General features: G+C 43.1%; 1 protein-coding gene across 1 annotated transcript in view; it reads right to left on the reverse strand.

The window, feature by feature from the left end:
• The window catches only part of SHISAL2B (shisa like 2B), a 149357-nt gene extending 129722 nt beyond the window's left edge, over window positions 1-19635 (reverse strand). The window contains exon 1 of the mRNA XM_082248193.1: window positions 19370-19635. Within this exon, the coding sequence (XP_082104319.1) occupies window positions 19370-19563 (194 nt within the window). The 5' untranslated portion in view covers window positions 19564-19635. The remainder of the gene's footprint in view (window positions 1-19369) is intronic.
• Between the last annotated feature and the right edge of the window lie 872 nt (window positions 19636-20507).

The raw sequence follows: 20507 nt of genomic DNA on the forward strand, positions 1-20507 counted from the left end.
TTCACCAATTACTATCAGGTGTCGGCTGCAGAGGTAGCCAGAAAGGTTTAAGGACGTTGGAAAGCTTCAGCTATTCAGAATGAGGCAATTAAGGCCTCTATAAGTTATCCAGAGGATGACTACTGATTGCTGCATCCTGAGGCTTTGTGCGGTAAGGAGAGCAGTGAGCTGAGAGACTTCTGAAGGTGAGGTGGTGTTGACTTGTTCTGTGTGAAAAGAAAACAAATAGACTATTGGTTTTCTGCTGTATGACCAGCAGTGTCTGCCCAGCAGTAGGTTGGGACAGACACCATAGGTAGATGCCCCAAGTGCCCAGTGTTTATTTTATGTTTGTTTGATTTATGCTGTTTGGATGCTTGCACTTGTTTCCAGCAAATTGGAAGAATAAACCATAGACCGTTGTTTTCAACCACTCCTCGGCTGTCTCTCTGTGTAACGAACCCACCCAAGGGGTCACCCACACCCGCTACCGAGCCAACCTCTTACACATGGTGGAGGATGCGGGCAGTTAAAGTAAACCCAAAATGGAGGAGATACTGAAACAACTGGCTATAGCAAATGCAAATCAACAGCAAGCAAATGCAAATCAACAGCAGGCAAATGCAAATCGACAGCAGACAAATGCGGGTTTTCAGCGGAGCCTTGCAGCTCAACAACAGGCTCACCAAGAGAGCATTGCAGGCCTGGAACAGAGACACCAGCAGCAAATGGAGGCCATCGTGAAACAGCTTCAGAGACAGCAGACCGAGGCTGGGAGTCAGGCCAGTAACATACCGACTCTTAGGGTAAGCCATTTATTGCCAAAGATGACTGCAGATGATGACCCTGAGATGTTTCTGACCACGTTTGAAAGAACAGCGGAGAAAGAGAGTTGGCCTAAAGAACAATGGGCTGGACTAGTGGCCCCCCTATTATTTGGAGAAGCCCAAAAGGCATATTTTGATTTGGAGCTTGCAGGTGCAAAAAACTATGATCGATTAAAAGAGGAAATATTGGCACATTTTGGGGTAACCTTGGATGTCCGTGCTCAGCGGGTCCACAATTGGAGTTATCAGCTGAGGAAGCCACCTCGGTTGCAGATGTATGACCTCATCCATTTGGCTAAGAAATGGCTGCAGACAGAAATTCTGTCCGGACCAAAAATTTTGGAACGGGTAGTCATGGACAAATTTCTTAGGTCTCTTCCTATCACCCTGCAGAAATGGGTGAACCATGGTGGTCTGGAAACCGCAGACAAACTAGTAGACCTGTTCGAAAGGTACCTAACAACAGAGAATTTTACCTCTTTCCCCAGAGACACACAGACTTTTCACCCCAAGACCAGACCCTCCCCACCTATGGGTAAGACTGCATCAAGGGATGGGGGTGGAGAGAGGGACCAAAGAGCAACTAGATGTATTATTGGGACTACTGTTAATGTTTGGCGAGATCGGCCTGGAAGACCCATCCCACAGGAGAGGACCAGAAGGTTGATTTGTTTCCGTTGCCGGGAAGAGGGACATGTAGCAGCGGTTTGCCCAGCGGGTGATGAACCCATGCAGTGTGACTTTCTGACAGAGAGATGACAGTCCCTTTTTGCAACCACATGCACTGCAGTAAAGGGGAATGAGAAACCTTTTTATAGAATGTGCTTAGATGGTAAAGATGTTGTGGTATTGTTGGATTCAGGTAGCCTGGTCACCTTAGTGAAAAGTGATCTAGTGGTGGGAAAAACCTTACATCCTAGGAAAATGGCTGTAGTTTGTGTACATGGGGACACTCGAGAATATCCGGTGACTACGGTTTCCTTTGAAACCTCCCTCGGGAACTTGTGTCACCAAGTGGGTTTAGTTCCCAAATGACGCCATTATGGGAAGGGATTTCCCAAAGTTCTGGGAACTCTGGGATTTCCCAGATTCCCCAGTAGGTGGTTCTTCTGAGCCTGAAACATCTACTCCAGAATCCTATAACTGGGAGGATTCTCCTGAGTTTCCGTTCTCAGTCTTAGCAGGGGAAACACTAGTCCCTAGGGAGGAGCCTGCTACCTCAGAAGAGGAACAGCGGCCGATAGGGTTTGATGACCTCGAGGTGCACCGAGAAAATGTTATCACTGAGCAATTGAGGGACCCCACATTGCTAAGAGCCCGGGAGAATGTAGTGAAGATAGATGGGGAGTTAGTTAACCCTAACGAGAGGATTGCCCTCCCTTACTTCATTATTGAAAGGGACCTGTTATATCGAGTGTCACAGAGGATAGAGGACACTCTTGAGCAACTGGTAGTGCCTAAACCGTACCGCAAGATGGTTTTGGAACTGGCCCATGGGCACATTCTTGGGGGACATTTGGGAGCAGAAAAAACCCGGGAGAGAATCACCCAGAGGTTTTATTGGCCTGGGAACACTAAGGAAGTGGAATTGTACTGCTCTTCCTGCCCAGTGTGTCAGATTACTGCACCCACGCCACATTTCCGCAGTCCGTTGGTACCCCTGCCCATTGTCGAGGTCCCTTTTGAGAGGATCGCCATGGACTTGGTTGGCCCCTTACTGAAGTCCACTAGAAGGCACCAGCACATCTTGGTAATAATGGACTATGCCACCTGTTACCCAGAAGCGTTTCCTATCCGAAATACCTCTGCTAAAACCAGTGCCAAGGAGTTATTTCAGGTTTTCAGTCGTGTGGGTCTTCCTAAGGAAGTCCTAACTGACCAGGGCACCCCGTTTATGTCTAGGGTGACCAGAGAACTGTGTAAACTCCCGAAATTGACCCAATTACGTACATCAGTATATCACCCTCAAACAGACGGGTTAGTGGAGAGGTTTGATAAAACTTTAAAACAAATGTTGAGGAAGGTGGTGGATAAAGACGGAAAGAATTGGGATTATCTGCTCCCTTATCTGAAGTTTGCCATAAGAGAGGTTCCCCAATCATCCACAGGGTTCTCTCCGTTTGAGCTGCTGTATGGGAGGCACCCCTGGGGCCTACTGGACATTGCCAGGGAAACATGGGAGAGTGAGAGTTCCCCTCATCGAAGTGTGATTGAAAATGTGGCACAAATGCAAGATAGAATTGCCCAAGTGATGCCGATTGTGAAGGTACATTTAGCCCAAGCCCAGTTGGCTCAACAAAGGATTTACAATTGTGGGGCCCAGGTCCGTTCTTTTGCACCTGGTGAGAGGGTGTTGGTGCTGGTCCCCTGGGGTTGAAAGTAAATTCCTAGCCAAATGGCAGGGTCCCTATGAAGTGTTGGAGAGAATGGGGGTGGTGAATTATAAAATTAGCCGACCGGGAAGACGAAAACCTGAGCAGCTCTATCATGTGAACTTGTTAAAACCATGGAAGGATAGAGAGTCCTTGGTCGCTGAGACTACCCGATTTTCTGCTCCATTTAACCTGGCTGTCCCTGAAGTTGGGATAGCGGAGACTCTGTCCAAAACTCAGCAACAGGAGGTTAAAGAAATTGTGCTCCGTAATAGGGAGAAGTTTTCAGACCTGCCAGGTTGGGTCTCCGGAGTTAAACATGACATTATCACCACACCAGGGGATAAGGTCAAGTTAAACTAAATAGAATATCTACGCCTATCCCTGATGCAGCAAAAAACAGGGGCGTAGTACAATATAAGACCATGTGCCACGTCCTGAATGTCAGTATTACAAAATGGGGGAAGAATAAATGGACTTTGAAGGCACCATACTAAAAAACAACGCTTTATTTTTGATAAGTATTAAAACCACAAAAGTATATGTCGACCGACCAACATGGGCGGAGACCATTGATCAGAGGATACAAGTAATGGGTGAATGGGGGAAAAACCTCACCACCTAGGACATACAATACAACGAACAATACAAAATATACATTTGGATGATAAACAAGGGAAAAAGGACGCTATACGCTGCAAACGAGCCGCACCACGGTGCAGGCAACGCAGAGCGTCCTGTACAATACAGTAACAGCTTCCAAAGGGAAGTAAACCAATATGTCCAATTGCTCTACATGTTTCGCCTGGTGTTCAGACTTCATCCGGAGCTGTTTGGAATATAGATTCTGTGTAACAGGATACAGTGAAATTAGTATAGTAACATGCCATCAGAAAAAATAACATTGATATCGCAAGTTGAGTATGTCCAACCAATTAACACGTATCGCCAAATCGAACACTAACAGGCAAATTGCTAGAATGTTCTCATAATTAACAATCTAAACTAGTCCAGCTGGCACAGAGGAGGGGGAGAAGATGATAAACTCCCCTCCAGTCATGGTCAAACTGGGTGGCCTACAGATCACCAAATCAAGGGTCTCAGGAGTAGAGGGGTCACTGTGGGGAACAAAGGAGAGAATAGCAAAACAAAAAAGGGAAACATCGTACAAGTCAGGTAACAATACCTACCCATAGGAAGATGTTGCTGGAGCCAACCAAAAGGCACCAGGAGGGTAGTAAACCAATAGTATGATTAGTAATCACAAGGGGTGACCTGCTGAGGCAGCTGGAGGAGCACGCACTGCTTATGGCCAATTAAAAAGATATCAGATAATCACAATATAGAGTATGCCTGTGGTAAGGGATAGAATGTCATAGGGCCAGTTAGGATAGCAGGTGGCAGCACCAAAAAGGTATAACAAGGGGTAACTATAGCGACAAGTAGGAAGAGTAACCAGGTGGCAGTGTACCCAAACCAGGAAAAATCCCACGGAGACAGATGATTCAAAAAACATGCATAAAAACATTGACAGGAACCAGCACCCAAAGGGTTAATAAGCCCTAGTCAGGAAAATAGAAAAACGAAATATAGGGAACACCAACACCTAAAAAGTAAAACCAAAAGGGGAAGTGCCAAATGTCTAAAGACAAAGGCCGTGAGGAATGGCCAGTGTCAGTATTGAAGCCAATGTATACTCACCTGTCCCATACATAACCGGGCATAGGGCATAAGATAAAATAGCAGGCAATTCCTCCAAGGAGAGAGCAGCTAGCAATAGGTAAACGGTTAGAAACTCGACTGAAACCCTGAATAGACAGAGAGATGGAGTAGGGAAATAGAAATTACCATGCAGCGCGTCCTCCAGATGCTCCTCAGAAGCGCAGATCAGTGACCCCCGGATGGGGAATGACCACCATAGAGGAGGCTGGGTATCTGCCTCCTTTATAGCTCGATTGTTCCCGGGTCAGTGAGTCACCAGGAAGTGACGTCAATCTGACCCCGGCCGTCCAACCCGCGCATGCGCCAGAGAGCCGTGCGTGCAAGGGCAGGAACCGCCGGACTGGCAGGGCGTGGGAGGGGAGGAGCCCACCGGAAGCCCTAGGGTCTAATGGGCTCATAAGCCACATGCAAAGCCTCAATTGGAAGCGTCACAATGTGGCTCCCCGGCCGCACAGTGAAACCCAATATCACTCGAGCAGACCGTTGGCAGTGAAACAGCGCCACCCAGTGGAACCAGAACGTAACAGCATCCCTCAATGACAGCCGGACCTATAAAGGCAAAATATGTTATATTGAATATCAAACCCATGAATGATATTAAATGTAAAGAGGTCAGCAAATAAGATTCCAGCCATTGCAAAAGCCCAACCCTAGGGGCATCTGCAATGAGAAGGAGCAACCTTAAGACTGAAAAAACATCAAACAGTAAGGGCGCAAAAGATGCGCACCAAGTCAGGTGAACCATATATGAATCACAGAAATAGGATCAAGAGAGGGGAGGGGGGGGGGGGTGGTTCGAAAGGGAAAGGTAAGGGAAAGTGGTCAGATTACAAAAAGGATTTAAAAGACTGTGCCTCATTCAACCCCGGGCGGCAGGTGGCATTGAGGCGTAGGATCCAAAGTGCCTCTCGTTGTAGGACACGCCTATTCCAGTCACCTCCACGGGGGTCTTCCTCAAGACCCCCGTGGAGGTGACTGGAATAGGCGTGTCCTACAACGAGAGGCACTTTGGATCCTACGCCTCAATGCCACCTGCCGCCCGGGGTTGAATGAGGCACAGTCTTTTAAATCCTTTTTGTAATCTGACCACTTTCCCTTACCTTTCCCTTTCGAACCCCCCCCCCCCTCCCCTCTTTTGATCCTATTTCTGTGATTCATATATGGTTCACCTGACTTGGTGCGCATCTTTTGCGCCCTTACTGTTTGATGTTTTTTCAGTTTTCAGGTTGCTCCTTCTCATTGCAGATGCCCCTAGGGTTGGGCTTTTGCAATGGCTGGAATCTTATTTGCTGACCTCTTTACATTTAATATCATTCATGGGTTTGATATTCAATATAACATATTTTGCCTTTATAGGTCCGGCTGTCATTGAGGGATGCTGTTACGTCCTGGTTCCACTGGGTGGCGCTGTTTCACTGCCAACGGTCTGCTCGAGTGATATTGGGTTTCACTGTGCGGCCGGGGAGCCACATTGTGACGCTTCCAATTGAGGCTTTGCATGTGGCTTATGAGCCCATTAGACCCTAGGGCTTCCGGTGGGCTCCTCCCCTCCCACGCCCTGCCAGTCCGGCGGTTCCTGCCCTTGCACGCACGGCTCTCTGGCGCATGCGCGGGTTGGACGGCCGGGGTCAGATTGACGTCACTTCCTGGTGACTCACTGACCCGGGAACAATCGAGCTATAAAGGAGGCAGATACCTAGCCTCCTCTATGGTGGTCATTCCCCATCCGGGGGTCACTGATCTGCGCTTCTGAGGAGCATCTGGAGGACGCGCTGCATGGTAATTTCTATTTCCCTACTCCATCTCTCTGTCTATTCAGGGTTTCAGTCGAGTTTCTAACCGTTTACCTATTGCTAGCTGCTCTCTCCTTGGAGGAATTGCCTGCCATTTTATCTTATGCCCTATGCCCGGTTATGTATGGGACAGGTGAGTATACATTGGCTTCAATACTGACACTGGCCATTCCTCACGGCCTTTGTCTTTAGACATTTGGCACTTCCCCTTTTGGTTTTACTTTTTAGGTGTTGGTGTTCCCTATATTTAGTTTTTCTATTTTCCTGACTAGGGCTTATTAACCCTTTGGGTGCTGGTTCCTGTCAATGTTTTTATGCATGTTTTTTGTATCATCTGTCTCCGTGGGATTTTTCCTGGTTTGGGTACACTGCCACCTGGTTACTCTTCCTACTTGTCGCTATAGTTACCCCTTGTTATACCTTTTTGGTGCTGCCACCTGCTATCCTAACTGGCCCTATGACATTCTATCCCTTACCACAGGCATACTCTATATTGTGATTATCTGATATCTTTCTAATTGGCCATAAGCAGTGCGTGCTCCTCCAGCTGCCTCAGCAGGTCACCCCTCGTGATTACTAATCATACTATTGGTTTACTACCCTCCTGGTGCCTTTTGGTTGGCTCCAGCAACATCTTCCTATGGGTAGGTATTGTTACCTGACTTGTACGATGTTTCCCTTTTTTGTTTTGCTATTCTCTCCTTTGTTCCCCACAGTGACCCCTCTACTCCTGAGACCCTTGATTTGGTGATCTGTAGGCCACCCAGTTTGACCATGACTGGAGGGGAGTTTATCATCTTCTCCCCCTCCTCTGTGCCAGCTGGACTAGTTTAGATTGTTAATTATGAGAACATTCTAGCAATTTGCCTGTTAGTGTTCGATTTGGCGATACGTGTTAATTGGTTGGACATACTCAACTTGCGATATCAATGTTATTTTTTCTGATGGCATGTTACTATACTAATTTCACTGTATCCTGTTACACAGAATCTATATTCCAAACAGCTCCGGATGAAGTCTGAACACCAGGCGAAACATGTAGAGCAATTGGACATATTGGTTTACTTCCCTTTGGAAGCTGTTACTGTATTGTACAGGACGCTCTGCGTTGCCTGCACCGTGGTGCGGCTCGTTTGCAGCGTATAGCGTCCTTTTTCCCTTGTTTATCATCCAAATGTATATTTTGTATTGTTCGTTGTATTGTATGTCCTAGGTGGTGAGGTTTTTCCCCCATTCACCCATTACTTGTATCCTCTGATCAATGGTCTCCGCCCATGTTGGTCGGTCGACATATACTTTTGTGGTTTTAATACTTATCAAAAATAAAGCGTTGTTTTTTAGTATGGTGCCTTCAAAGTCCATTTATTCTTCCCCCATTTTGTAATAAGGTCAAGTTAAAGCCTTATAGAATTCCAGAAGCCCGGCGAGAGGCAATTCGCCAGGAAGTAAAAAAAATGCTTGAGTTGGGGGTGATAGAAGAGTCAAATAGTGATTGGTCCAGTCTCATTGTCTTAGTGCCCAAACCAGATGGAAGTTGGCTGTTTTGTAATGACTTTCGCCGCCTGAATAAAATCACTAAGTTTGACACCTATCCTATGCCCCGCATAGATTAACTGATTGATCGCCTAGGCACTGCACGGTACATGACGACGTTAGACCTGACCAAGGGTTATTGGCAAATTCCTCTCTCGGGGTCGGCCAGGGAAAAAACAGCATTTGTAACTCCAGACGGATCTTTCCAATATCGGAGGATGCCTTTTGGGTTACAAAATGCTCCCGCCACATTTCAACGCACCATGGATAAGACCCTTCAGCCTCATCGAGCCTATGCTGCTGCATACCTCGATGACGTGGTCATCCACAGTGAGTATTAGGACTCACACTTACCTAAAGTTCAGGCTGTGTTGGATTCCATCTGGAAAGCCGGGTTTACAGCCAATCCAAAAAAATTTACCATTGGGCTAGAAGAGGCCAAGTATCTGGGGTATACCATTGGAAGAGGTCTAATCAAGCCCCAAATAAACAAAGTTGAGGCTATTCAGGATTGGCCACGTCCCACCAACAAGAAACAGGTTTGTGCATTTTTGGGGATCGCAGGTTATTATCGCCGTTTTATTCCCCATTTTGGCTCACAGGCTGCTTCCCTGACCAATTTGACCAAAGGGAAGGAGTCTGTCATGATCAAATGGACTCCCGAAGCAGAAACAGCTTTTCAGGCTTTAAAACAGGCCTTATGTAGTCAGCCAGTTTTAAATTCGTCTGATTTTTCACGGGACTTTGTGGTTCAGACAGATGCGTCAAATGTCGGTTTAGGAGCTGTACTGTCCCAGATTATCAAGGGGGAAGAACACCCTGTTATGTACCTCAGCCGAAAGTTGAAGGCCCATGAGGAGATTTATGCCACCATTGAGAAAGAGTGTTTGGCGGTGAAATGGGCTTTGGATTCTCTCCGGTTCAACCTCCTGGGTAGACAGTTTGAACTGGTGACGGATCATACCCCATTGAAGTGGATGGCACAGAACAAGGAGACCAATAGGAGAATAAATAGGTGGTTCCTGGCCCTTCAGGAATTCAGTTTTGTGGAAACGCATCGCCCCGGTGTTAAGATGGGGAATGCAGATGGTTTGTCCCGAGTGCATGCGTGCCTGGCAACCTGTGTCCCAACCCTAGGGTTGAAACAAGAGGGGGGGGGTATGTGACAGGAAGTCAGGTAAATCTGTGGGTGTTGTCACAGACGGGAGATACATTTTTGCCTTGTTTAGACAATTCACCATTTACTATCAGGTGTCGGCTGCAGAGGTAGCCAGAAAGGTTTAAGGACGTTGGAAAGCTTCAGCTATTCAGAATGAGGCAATTAAGGCCTCTATAAGTTATCCAGATTGCTGCATCCTAAGGAGAGCAGTGAGCTGAGAGACTTCGGAAGGTGAGGTGGTGTTAACTTGTTCTGTGTGAAAAGAAAACAAATAGACAATTGGTTTTCTGCTCTATGACCAGCAGTGTCTGCCCAGCAGTAGGTTGGGACAGACACCATAGGTAGGTTCTTGTGTTGTGAAGGTAGACGCCCCAAGTGGCCAGGGTTTATTTTATGCTTTGTTTGATTTATGCTGTTTGGATACTTGCACTTTTTTCCAGCAAATTGGAAGAATAAACCATAGACCATTGTTTTCAACCACTCCTCGGCTGTCTCTCTGTGTAACGAACCCACCCAAGGGGTCACCCACACCTGCTACCGAGCCAACCTCTTACAGTATATATATATATATATATATATGTAAAATATAAAACCACACCCAGGATACACTACAGATACAGATTGTACTTTATTTCAGATTGTCGTCTTACTTTGTGATGGTAATTTATTCAAGTAAAGCTTTGGAAACTTTGCTTGGTCTGAAGTTACTTAAAGCAGAGTTCCACCTAAAAGTGGAGCTTCCGCTCATTTGCTTCCTCCCCCACTCCGGTGTCATTTTTTCAGGGGGGATGGGGGAACGGGTACCTGTACCTCACTTCCGGGAGACTGCGCCGTGCGCTGTCCTTCGGAAGTTTGGCCTCCTCCTCCTTCCCCCACCGCCAAGCCAATCCAAATGCGCAGTGCACTTCACGCATGTGCATTAGGGACCCGCCCGTGAAGCTGCAAGGCTTCACTGCCGGGTTCCCTCACCGGCAATGGCGGCGGCAGCACCTGACAGCCGATGGAAACATCGGCTGCGGTGCCAAGATCGCTGGACAGGTAAGTGTCCTAATATTAAAAGTCAGCAGCTACAGAATGTGTAGCTGCTGACTTTTAATTTTTGGAGGGGGAGAGGGGAGGCTGGAACACCGCTTTAAAGGGTGTAATGCAGGCAACCGACACACAAAGTCTACAGCTGGGATCACAAAGCGCACTGAGGTATGAAGATAACGGCATAAGAGTTATTACAGTGTGAAGACACAAGTTGTTACCAAGGGTAAAGATGGTCTCTTTAGCAGCCTGTCGTTACTCGTATACATGTGGCAGATGAGATAGCCTCTATGCAGTGAGGGAGATATAGTCTGCACTCCATCAGCAGTGATCCGTCTTCCATAGCAACAGGAGCATATCTGCACCACCATGGGCCCTCATTCTGTACACAAGTACGGAATAGAAAGAGTTAAGTAAAGTGCATGCATGGAATTCAGGACCCCATACTGTTACTAGGAGAGAGGTATTGGTGATACACTGGACAGGTTGAGTAGTGAAGGGCTCTGCGTGTCCTTCCTAATTGCACAAGTGACCTTGGTGATGTACAGTAACATTGTGAGAGTTTATTAGAGATCAGTCTAGGTAAAGGTGCCACCTGTGTAAGGCAGTGACCCTGTTCAAATGTGCTTAGCGTAGCCCAGAGGAACCCACCCAGGGCCGTCATTTAGCCCCTACCCTTACAAGTTTACAAAAGAAAAGAAAATTGGGGTCTCCATCATCCTTTTCTTCCATATTTATCTTGATAACATATACTGATACAGTATATGTATGTTGGTTCCCTGCTGAATTGGCTGAATGTTGATCCATTTATGGCTGGCTTCATTGTGCTTTATACAGATACTGTTCCCCCATCCCTGCTATTTGAGGTTGGGATCTTCAATTTTGGCCATTAAGATGAAAGCAATTACAAGATAAGCAACCATTCAATGGTGCAAGAGGCAATAAGATGTGCATGTAATAAGCACATTTTTTTTAAATATAGGTATAAAAAACTTTTTTAGCTCCAGGGACTAAAATGAGCTTCTCTCCTGGTCCTGAAGTCCCTAGCTGCTTGTATAAACATAGAGTATACAGCAGTGTACAACATAACCTTCTGTATATTACCACCATTTTCTAAATAGCTATTGGCGCAGACAAGGCAAGACCACAGTACTGGGAAGAGACACTTGGAGAGGTTTTAGAGATAGGCTTGGCGTAAACTATAAATACTCCTTCCTGATCAACTAATCTACAGTCAGGTAGGCTTTATATTCATGTTATGCTATAAGCTGGCTGTTTCATATTTACAGCATATTTTTGTATAGGAATGTGGAGTGTCCCTGATTAATAATTACTAGAACAATGGCATTTGTCTGCATGCTCAACTCCACTCTCACATCCATCAACGTTCTGCGGGGATTTGAAATTGACATTTACTGATGAGTAGCATTTGAAATGCAAAGAGAAAGTATTTATATCTCAGTATCCATGGCCCTCAGTTGCATATACAGTATACCTATAATGATGTAGCAGCTCAATGTGTCCCTTTTACATTGCAGAAAACAAGGACAAAGATCATGAGCAGATCTTGCAAGCATTTTCTGAAAGCTATACTTTGAGCAAATATTTTTTATTTCAAAATATTCCTCAGTAGCAAAAGGATATACAGTACATCTACTTTATGTGCACTGGGTCTTTGCAAACGCAGATATTACTCTGTAAAAGTAGCAGAAGCATAATCACTGTGCAGAGAGCAGAGCTGTGGGAGGGACCCAACAGCTCGACCCACTACAGGCTGCCTGCAGAAAACTACAGAAGGGGGTGGAGACAGGATCAGTCACCCCGCACAAGGAGGGAGAGCAGCAGTGACTGGTCTTTATTATAGGAAGGCCCTGTGCAGAAGTAAAGTTTCACACTGAATTACTGCACAGGGGGCATTCTAATGGGCACATTTTATGTTAGGGGGCACTCTGATGGGCACATTTTATGTTAATGGGCACGCTGATGGGCAAACCAAAACATGTCCATCAGCGTTGCTCTTAACATAAAATATGCCCAGTAGAGTGTCCCTTAACATAAAATGTGCCCATCAGTGTGTTCCTTAGCATAAAATTTGCCCATCAGCATGACCCTTAACATAAAATAAAGGACACACTGATGGGCACATTTTATGTTAGGGGGCACTCTAAAGGGCATATTTTATTTTATGGGGCACTCTAATGGGCACAACAAAATGTGCCCATCAGTGTGCCCCTTAACAAAATATGCCCATCAGTCTGCACTTTATAAAATAAGCAACCCCCTTAAAAATGTGCCCCACATACCTTTGGGGGCAGAAAATGCAAGAGCTAGGAGCCGCAAACAGCAGGGGGGGGGGCGGGGCACGCACGTGATGTCATGCCCCAACTGGCGGCCCGGCTGAGAGTGAGAGTTGGGAGCCGCAGTTAGGAGCAGGGGGCGGGGCGCGCACGTGACGTCATGCCCCAACTCGTGGCCCGGCTGGAAGTGAGTCGGGAGCCGTAGTAAGAAGCAGGGGGGCTGGGCGCACACACGGGATGTCACTGGTTGCTGGGACACCCGCGGTCCCAGCAAACCAATAACTGCCTATAGTGGCGGCCTGACGGCTCGGGCGGAAGCATCTTGCGGTCCGTTCTTGGACCGCGGGCCGCCAATTAATGATGGTTGCCCTAAAGGAAAATGCCTGTTTAAAAAATGATATAACATTTAAAATTGCTACATTATTATTTTATCATTTGAAAATGAACTCTAGATATTATTTTATTACAGAGTTAAACGCCTCGTACAAACGTTTAGATTATAGGACATATTTTCGTTCGTTTTTTGTTGCATGCTAGTCTCATATTGAAAGTGAAGAGGTTACCCAACATACCGAAATTCTTGTACGACAGAATTCAACTTCCGAAGTGATGTCTTGTGTTGAATTGTTTTGTGACATCACCCTGCCTCTCTACCTTGTCCACATAGAGAAGCCAATGTATTACAGAGCATTCTTTGAATGGCAGCAGTGCGGTGCCAGTGATCACCTGTGGCCAATGTACAGAGGTGAAGCCACTCAACACAGAACCTGGAAGATCCCTACTATCTCTGTAGTACCCTGACTTCCACGCCATTGATCAGGTATGAGATACAGCGGGTAAAATAAGTATTGAACACATCAGCATTTTTCAAGGTAAATATTTTTAAAGGTGCTTTTGACATGAAATCTTCACTACATGTTGGTAACAACCCATACAATCCATACATACAAAGAAACCAAACAAATCAGATCAGACATTAAGTTATGTGTACTAAAATGGAATGACAGAGGGAAAAAGTATTGAACATGGTAACTGAAACTTATACAAAATGCTGTTGGCTTCAAGACACCTCCTATATGGAGAAACCAGTCGCATGGATTGCTCAGGTGTGATTTTGGCCCATTCTTCCACACAAAAAGTCTTCAAATCTTGAAGGTTCCATGGGCCTCTTCTATAAACTCTGATCTTTAGTTCTTTCCATAGATTTTTTATTGAATTCAAGTCAGGTGATTGGGTGGGCCATTCTAGCAGCTTTATTTTCTTTCTACTAAACCAATGGAGAGTTTCCTTGGCTTTGTGTTGGGGATCATTGTCTTGTTGACATGTCCACCCTCGTTTCATCTTCATCATCTTGCTAGATGGTGGTAGATTTTTATCAAGAATATCTTGGTACATTTTTCCATTCATCCTTCCTTCACCGATATGAAGTTTGCCAGTACTGTATGCTGAAAAACTGTTCCACACCATGATGTTCCCACCTCCAAACTTCACTGTTGGTATGGTGTTTTTGAGAAATCTTGAGAGGAGCAACCTGGTTTTGGCCGGTTTATGGTGAAATGATGTTCTTTCCACTTCCAGCTTATGACCCCAGCAGTGCTCACTGGAACATTCAGAAGCTTAGAAATCCTTCTGTAACCAATGCCATCAGTATGTTTTGTAACAATAAGGCTGTGAGGGTCTTGAGAGAGCTCTTTTCTTTTACCCATCATCAGTCTTGAGTGACACCTTGGTAATGAGACACCTTTTTATAGGTCATCAGTTAAGACTGAACCAGATAATAATAATTTTCACTGACAAGGGGCAGGATTGCTTTCTAATTACTGACATATTTTAGCTGGTGTCTTGGCTTTCCATGCCTTTTTGCACCTTCCTTTCTACATGTGTTCAATACTTTTTCCCTGTGTAATTCCATTTTATTACATATAACTTAATTTCTGAATGTATTCGTTTTGGTTTCTTTGTATGTATGGATTGCATGGATTCATGTCAATAGCCCTTTTAGAAATATATTTACCTAGAAAAATGATGACGTGTTCAATACTTATTTTACCCACCTAATGTAAACGCTGGACCAATGTAATGTAGCTATGTAAGAGAAATCATACCTAGAATCATCTTGAATGTTAATAGTTACCTTTCTATTTCAATCTGCAGCTGATGCAGTTTTCTAAAATTGTTAAAACATTTAATGTAATATGAAAACCTATGGGGTGTTCTGTACATGTCATTTCCTGCTTCTGTGATTGGCTGAGTGATTTTATCAGAAGTCTCCACAAGGATTAAAGTAACATTTTAGCCATCCCATTGCAATAGGAATTTCATTTTTTGTGGGATACTCCTCTAAGGCTTTATCTACAAAAGAGAATCCTCAGAACACTATGAGTGCACCAGGTGATTATAAGGAACTAGACTATCCCATTCAGGAATTAGTTTTTAAAAAAACACGTTGAAGCTAACAGCTTGTTTGTTTAAAACAGGAAAAGGTAGGCATCTGCAACAAAGTTTGTTAAAATTCTTGCTTTGTACATTGATCACTTTCTGAACAAAAGTGAAGTTACACTTTAAATAATTATTTAGAAAGTGAAAGACCTACAGAATTAAGAAATAGTATTCTTGAGTTTGCATGTCACATCCAAAGCTTTATAATTATAAAATAATATAGGATTGCTATTGGTACCTAGAGGGAAGGGGAGCATGGGGGAGGAGTAGGGTTTCTTACTGAGGTAATGATCTCATATGATAATTTTACCACTTACACTAAAAATTGCCATGTTCAAAGCAGTATTAAACTCAAAGCAAAAAATGTATTATATTGTAACTTACCAATCAGTAGATGTGGTGGCTGCATTAGTTTTCTTTTTTTTAACTTTTTTTACCTCTGTTGTCACCTGGTGATCTGGCTAGTAAGACACCACCTGTATTAGAGTTCCCCCAGTCTGGATTAATGAGCAAAGGAAGCACAGCAGACAGCAGCATTGTCAGTCTGAGTGTGAGGATAGTGTTAAATGTACTTGTAGACCTAAATAAACTAACAAATTAAAGCCAAACTCCAGCTCACACTTTATAATCAGCTACAGCAGTTCTTTTTTCATTTGAGGATAAAGGTTTTACATAAATAAATAAATAAAAGCTGATCATTATAAGCACCCCTTCCAGTGTTAAAGAGTTTGTCTCATCCTTGTAACTGATACATGTAGAAGAGAACTTGTTCTTTTGAAAAAAAATAGACTTGCTGGCTATAATCGCCAGATGAAAATAAAAGAAAGAAAAGCCTAAAAAAGAAAATAATCCAGCATGACATCTAAGAATTGAGAGGCTGAAATATAATAAATGTTTCCTTTTGGGTTTAATACTGCTTTAAGCTTTGTAACTTGAACTTATAGAGTATACTAAGATCAGAGAAGAGTGTAAATGAGCATTTAATTTGAATCAGCTATTGTCATACAGCATTAAAAAATAATATGAATGACCTTTATAAAAAAAAAAAAAAAAAAGGGGGTTATACAAAATGTTCTTCTTACATACATTGTCCTAGTAGTTGTTACAGAAGCATACGTAAGGTCAAGTGTTTTATCCAACTATTGGGAAAACAGGAGCTCTCTGTGAAGACTGTTTTGCTTGGTTCAGAATAAAATGCAAATATTACCAATACCAATCAAGAATCTCTACTGCCTCTCTGTCTATACAATGATGGAAGGTAAAATTGGTTACTTTTCATCACTTTGACTGTTTTTGGAAGATGCTAGCCAGTTTAATCACCCAGAAGAATTGATATCCATTGGTCCACTATTTAAATCCCCACACCTTTTCCCATCTGGCACATTATCCTCCATGAAGTTTATACAAATGTACCTTTATGGGGATGCACAGGAGCACTCACTCCCACCCCCCACTAGGCAGTGGGGATGCTGATTCACAGGACCGGCGGCACCGATTGTTGCTGGGCACCCGCGATCGCTCCCCACTGGGAGAGAACACCGATCAGCTGTTGTATAAACAGCCGACCATTCTTCTCTCTGAAATGATCACAGAGCGCCTGTGATCCTTCTATATAGGATCACAAGTCTCTATGAACATTTCACAAGCCCATCCCCCTACCGTTAGAAAACACCCCCTAGCCTCACAAGTAATCCTTTGAACGCCTCTAGGTTAACTCCTTCCCTGCCAGTGTCATTATTACAGTAAAAGTGCATATTTTTTAGCACTGACTACTGTAGTAATGTCACTGGTCCCCCTAAAACTGTCAAAAATGTCAGTTAGGTGTCCGATATGTCTGCCGCAATGTCGCAATTCCACTTATCGCGGATCGCCGCCATTACTAGTAAGAGAAAAATAAAAAATAAAAATGACATAAATCTATCTCCCTTTGTTTGTAGATGTGATAACTTTTGCACAAACCAATCAAAATATGCTTATTGCAATTTTTTTTTTTACCAAAGAATACAAATTGGCCAAAAAGGATGAACAAAATGTTATGTTATGTGGGAATGTTATATAGCAGAAAGTGAAAAATATATTTATATATATTTTTTCAGAATTGTCGCCCTTTTTTCGTTTATAACGCAAAAAAAAAAGAAATTGCACAGGTGATCAAATACCACCAAAAGAAAGCTCTATTAGTGGGAAAAAAAGGACATCAATTTTACTTAGGTACAGCGTCGCACGACCGCCCAATTGTCCGTTAAAGTAACGCAGTGCCGAATTGCAAAAAATGGCCTGGTCATTAAGGGGGCAAAACTTTCCGGTCCAGAACTGATTAAATCAAAACACAACAAAGAAAAAATCCCAGCTCACTTACCAACCAGTCTACAACAAACTGAATTGTCCTGTCTTACAGTTCACATTAAAACCAAGGGGTTTAGTTTGCACACATTTGCAAATACATGCATAAGCTGCAGCAGCCACGTCATGGCACCCCAGTGTACTGCAGTCCTAACTCCATACATTTCGAGAGTCTACTGAGTTGGAGCCCATAGTAATAATGAACAGATTAAGAGCAGGTATGCCTGGATGGAGCCCACCCCTCCTTAAAGGTATAGGGATGCACTGGACATCCAGCAATAGGACAATGGCAGCGAAGGTATCCAGCGTGTCCCTTCACCAATTACCAACAGTACAAACAAATGGCAACCACCCCAACCTATAACTGGCATTTGCAGCAAGGAGCTCATGGAAGGGCTTCCTTTTAAATACCTGCCCTGTGGAGGATGACAGGATGCAGAAAGACATCTATTCAAAGTGAGGAAAGTACTCTCTTAGAAAGTTGCCACCATTGTAAGATTCCTCCTTAATTTCTTTTCTGGCTAAAATTACATTTTTGGGATTTTCCCTCTCTTTCAATCCTGGTGACAATACCTAAAGACCTATGAAAAGAGTGAACCTCCTGAGCAGGGGTGCACACAGCAATAGAAACCTGATAAAGGTTCTAACCCTTCCCCACTCTATCCAAAAAGTAAAACAAGTGTGGGATTTAGCTACACTTTAAATATTCAACATTTGTCTCTATGCTGACAAATAAATGGCTACTATAAAGACACTTATTTTCACAGAGCTGTATTCAGCTAAGCATGCATACTGCAAGTCCTTGTGTACGAAATTCCTTTCCCTGATACTTTTGCCCTTCTGGGCATATTCAAAAGGGTCTGAAACGCTTCTGTGTGGAGCGTTTTCAATGCTTGGCTGAATAAAAGTTTGTGAAAGACCATGAGCAGTTGTTTGTTGCTTGTATAGAGTTTATACAGATCAAGGATGGACTTCCATGGTCAATAACCGGCACACCCATAGCGGACAGGGGTGATTAGGGTTTGGAGAAGTGGGGGTCTTCCTAGAAACTTGTCGATTGCTGACAAATATTTTGTTTCCTATCACAGGGGTAAAAATAATGACCAGTTCTCTAAGTTGCCGAAATAATTGTCCTTTTAAACAGCCGCCAGCCATAGGTATCATCAAGGATCCACATGGAAAGAGATTGCCTCCCACTGTAAAACAGCTTGATTGGACAACTCATCTTTTGTCTAATGGTAGCTACAAAACACTTGGAACTGAAGGAAGAAGAGACTCTTCTCTCTTTAAGACCTTCAGATCCATACTAGATAAAATCTTAGTTTTAAGAAGTGCACAAGAGGACAGTACAAAGCTTTGGCATGGATACATCTACAGATAACTGTTCCTTCTATGGATTATTTTTATAGCCATTACATCTTTGATTAGCATTCCAATGTTTTTGGTTGCCTTGTGGGAAGTGTAGCAATAGAAGATGGTAGACATGGATGGTTAAACACAAAAAAATCAATTGAGGAACCTTCTGAGGGGCTAAAAAGATACTTTAGTTGCATGTGCAATCAGAACAGCATAACTAACATACTATTTAAAAAAGCGTATTAATTTGTTTTTTCAAAAAAAATTTTATTTAAAACTTTGGTATTAAAAAAATAATTAATTAGCTCTGCATAGTTTTTTTGCTCTGGAAAAAAATAATTATACTTTAAATGAAAATTCAGAGCATTGTAGTTTAAATACATTATTAAAGAGTATTTTTTTTTTTTTACTTGCTAACTAAAATGATTTTGCTAATATTAAAAGAATTGTATTTTGTAGACAAAGCCACCTGTTATCCCAAAACACCAATAGTAAAAGTTTTCATGATAAAATGTCTTACCTAAGAGACAACATGTAATCATGTTTGTAGGGAAAATAGTTTCCAGGTTCATTGCAGCAATATTTTAAGTCAACGAATCCACAGCAGTATATGAGATCCACAGTGTCCTCTTTTCTTGGGCACCCAAAACTATTGATAAATGTGTTATTGGAGGTGTAGTAGCTGGAACAAGTCTCCGCCAGGGTCTTTGTCATCCTGAGGATGGAGGCTTCAAGCTTTCTGTTGTCTCCCAGACTTAGCGAAGCTGAGTGCACTCCTTTCCCTTGTTCCCCTCCACTACTGTGCAAGTATTGCCTGCTATTACAGGTTTATATACTTTTATATAGCTTATAAAGGAAAGGGATTCTGAGTTCTCCTCTATTGCAGCCTTTTGGTGCCATCTGCTGTACATTAACTATTCTCACATGTGGTAGAAGTGCTTAGCAGTTGTCAAAAAAAAAATATGTATTTGAAGAAAAATACAGTATTTTTAGAGTTAAGTGTATGTGTTGAATAGAGACACTTTAGACACCACCAGAGTTCAAGCATGTATCAGGTGCGAGAGAGCTGAATAATTCCGTGGTGGGAAACTGTAAGTGCTTCAAGCTAAAGGATTCATATTACATGGCAAAATCTCATAGAACTACAGACAGGATACACACACACATATATATATATATATATATATATATATATATATATATATATATAGATCAGACATTATAAGAAGTAAAAAATGCCATTATTGTTAATTATACAATAGCTGTGCTACCTCAAACCATGTGTCAATTGTCAATCTGTGCAAATATATATATATATATATATATATATATATATATGATTTGATAAAATAATATTATTTGGGAGCTGCTGCTAATTCCGTTGTGCAACCACAACCTACTTTTGAAGCCACCAAAATAGATAGCTGCATTACCCCCTATACTTCATACTCTATATCATATATGTAGTGCCACAATTGGTAAAGTGCAACATTTAATGATACCAGTTCATAAAAGTGCAAAATGCTCTGATTCTTGGACAAAAAAGTGACTGGAAAAAAGGAAAAGTTAAGGACCTCCTAAGTATACAATGAGGTAGGTCAAACTGTGAATAAAGTCTCTGACCAGCTTTGAACAGAGTAAAAAAAAATAAAAATAGA

This window comes from Pelophylax lessonae (genome assembly GCF_965119305.1).
Source record: "Pelophylax lessonae genome assembly, chromosome: 1".
Taxonomy (NCBI): domain Eukaryota; kingdom Metazoa; phylum Chordata; class Amphibia; order Anura; family Ranidae; genus Pelophylax; species Pelophylax lessonae.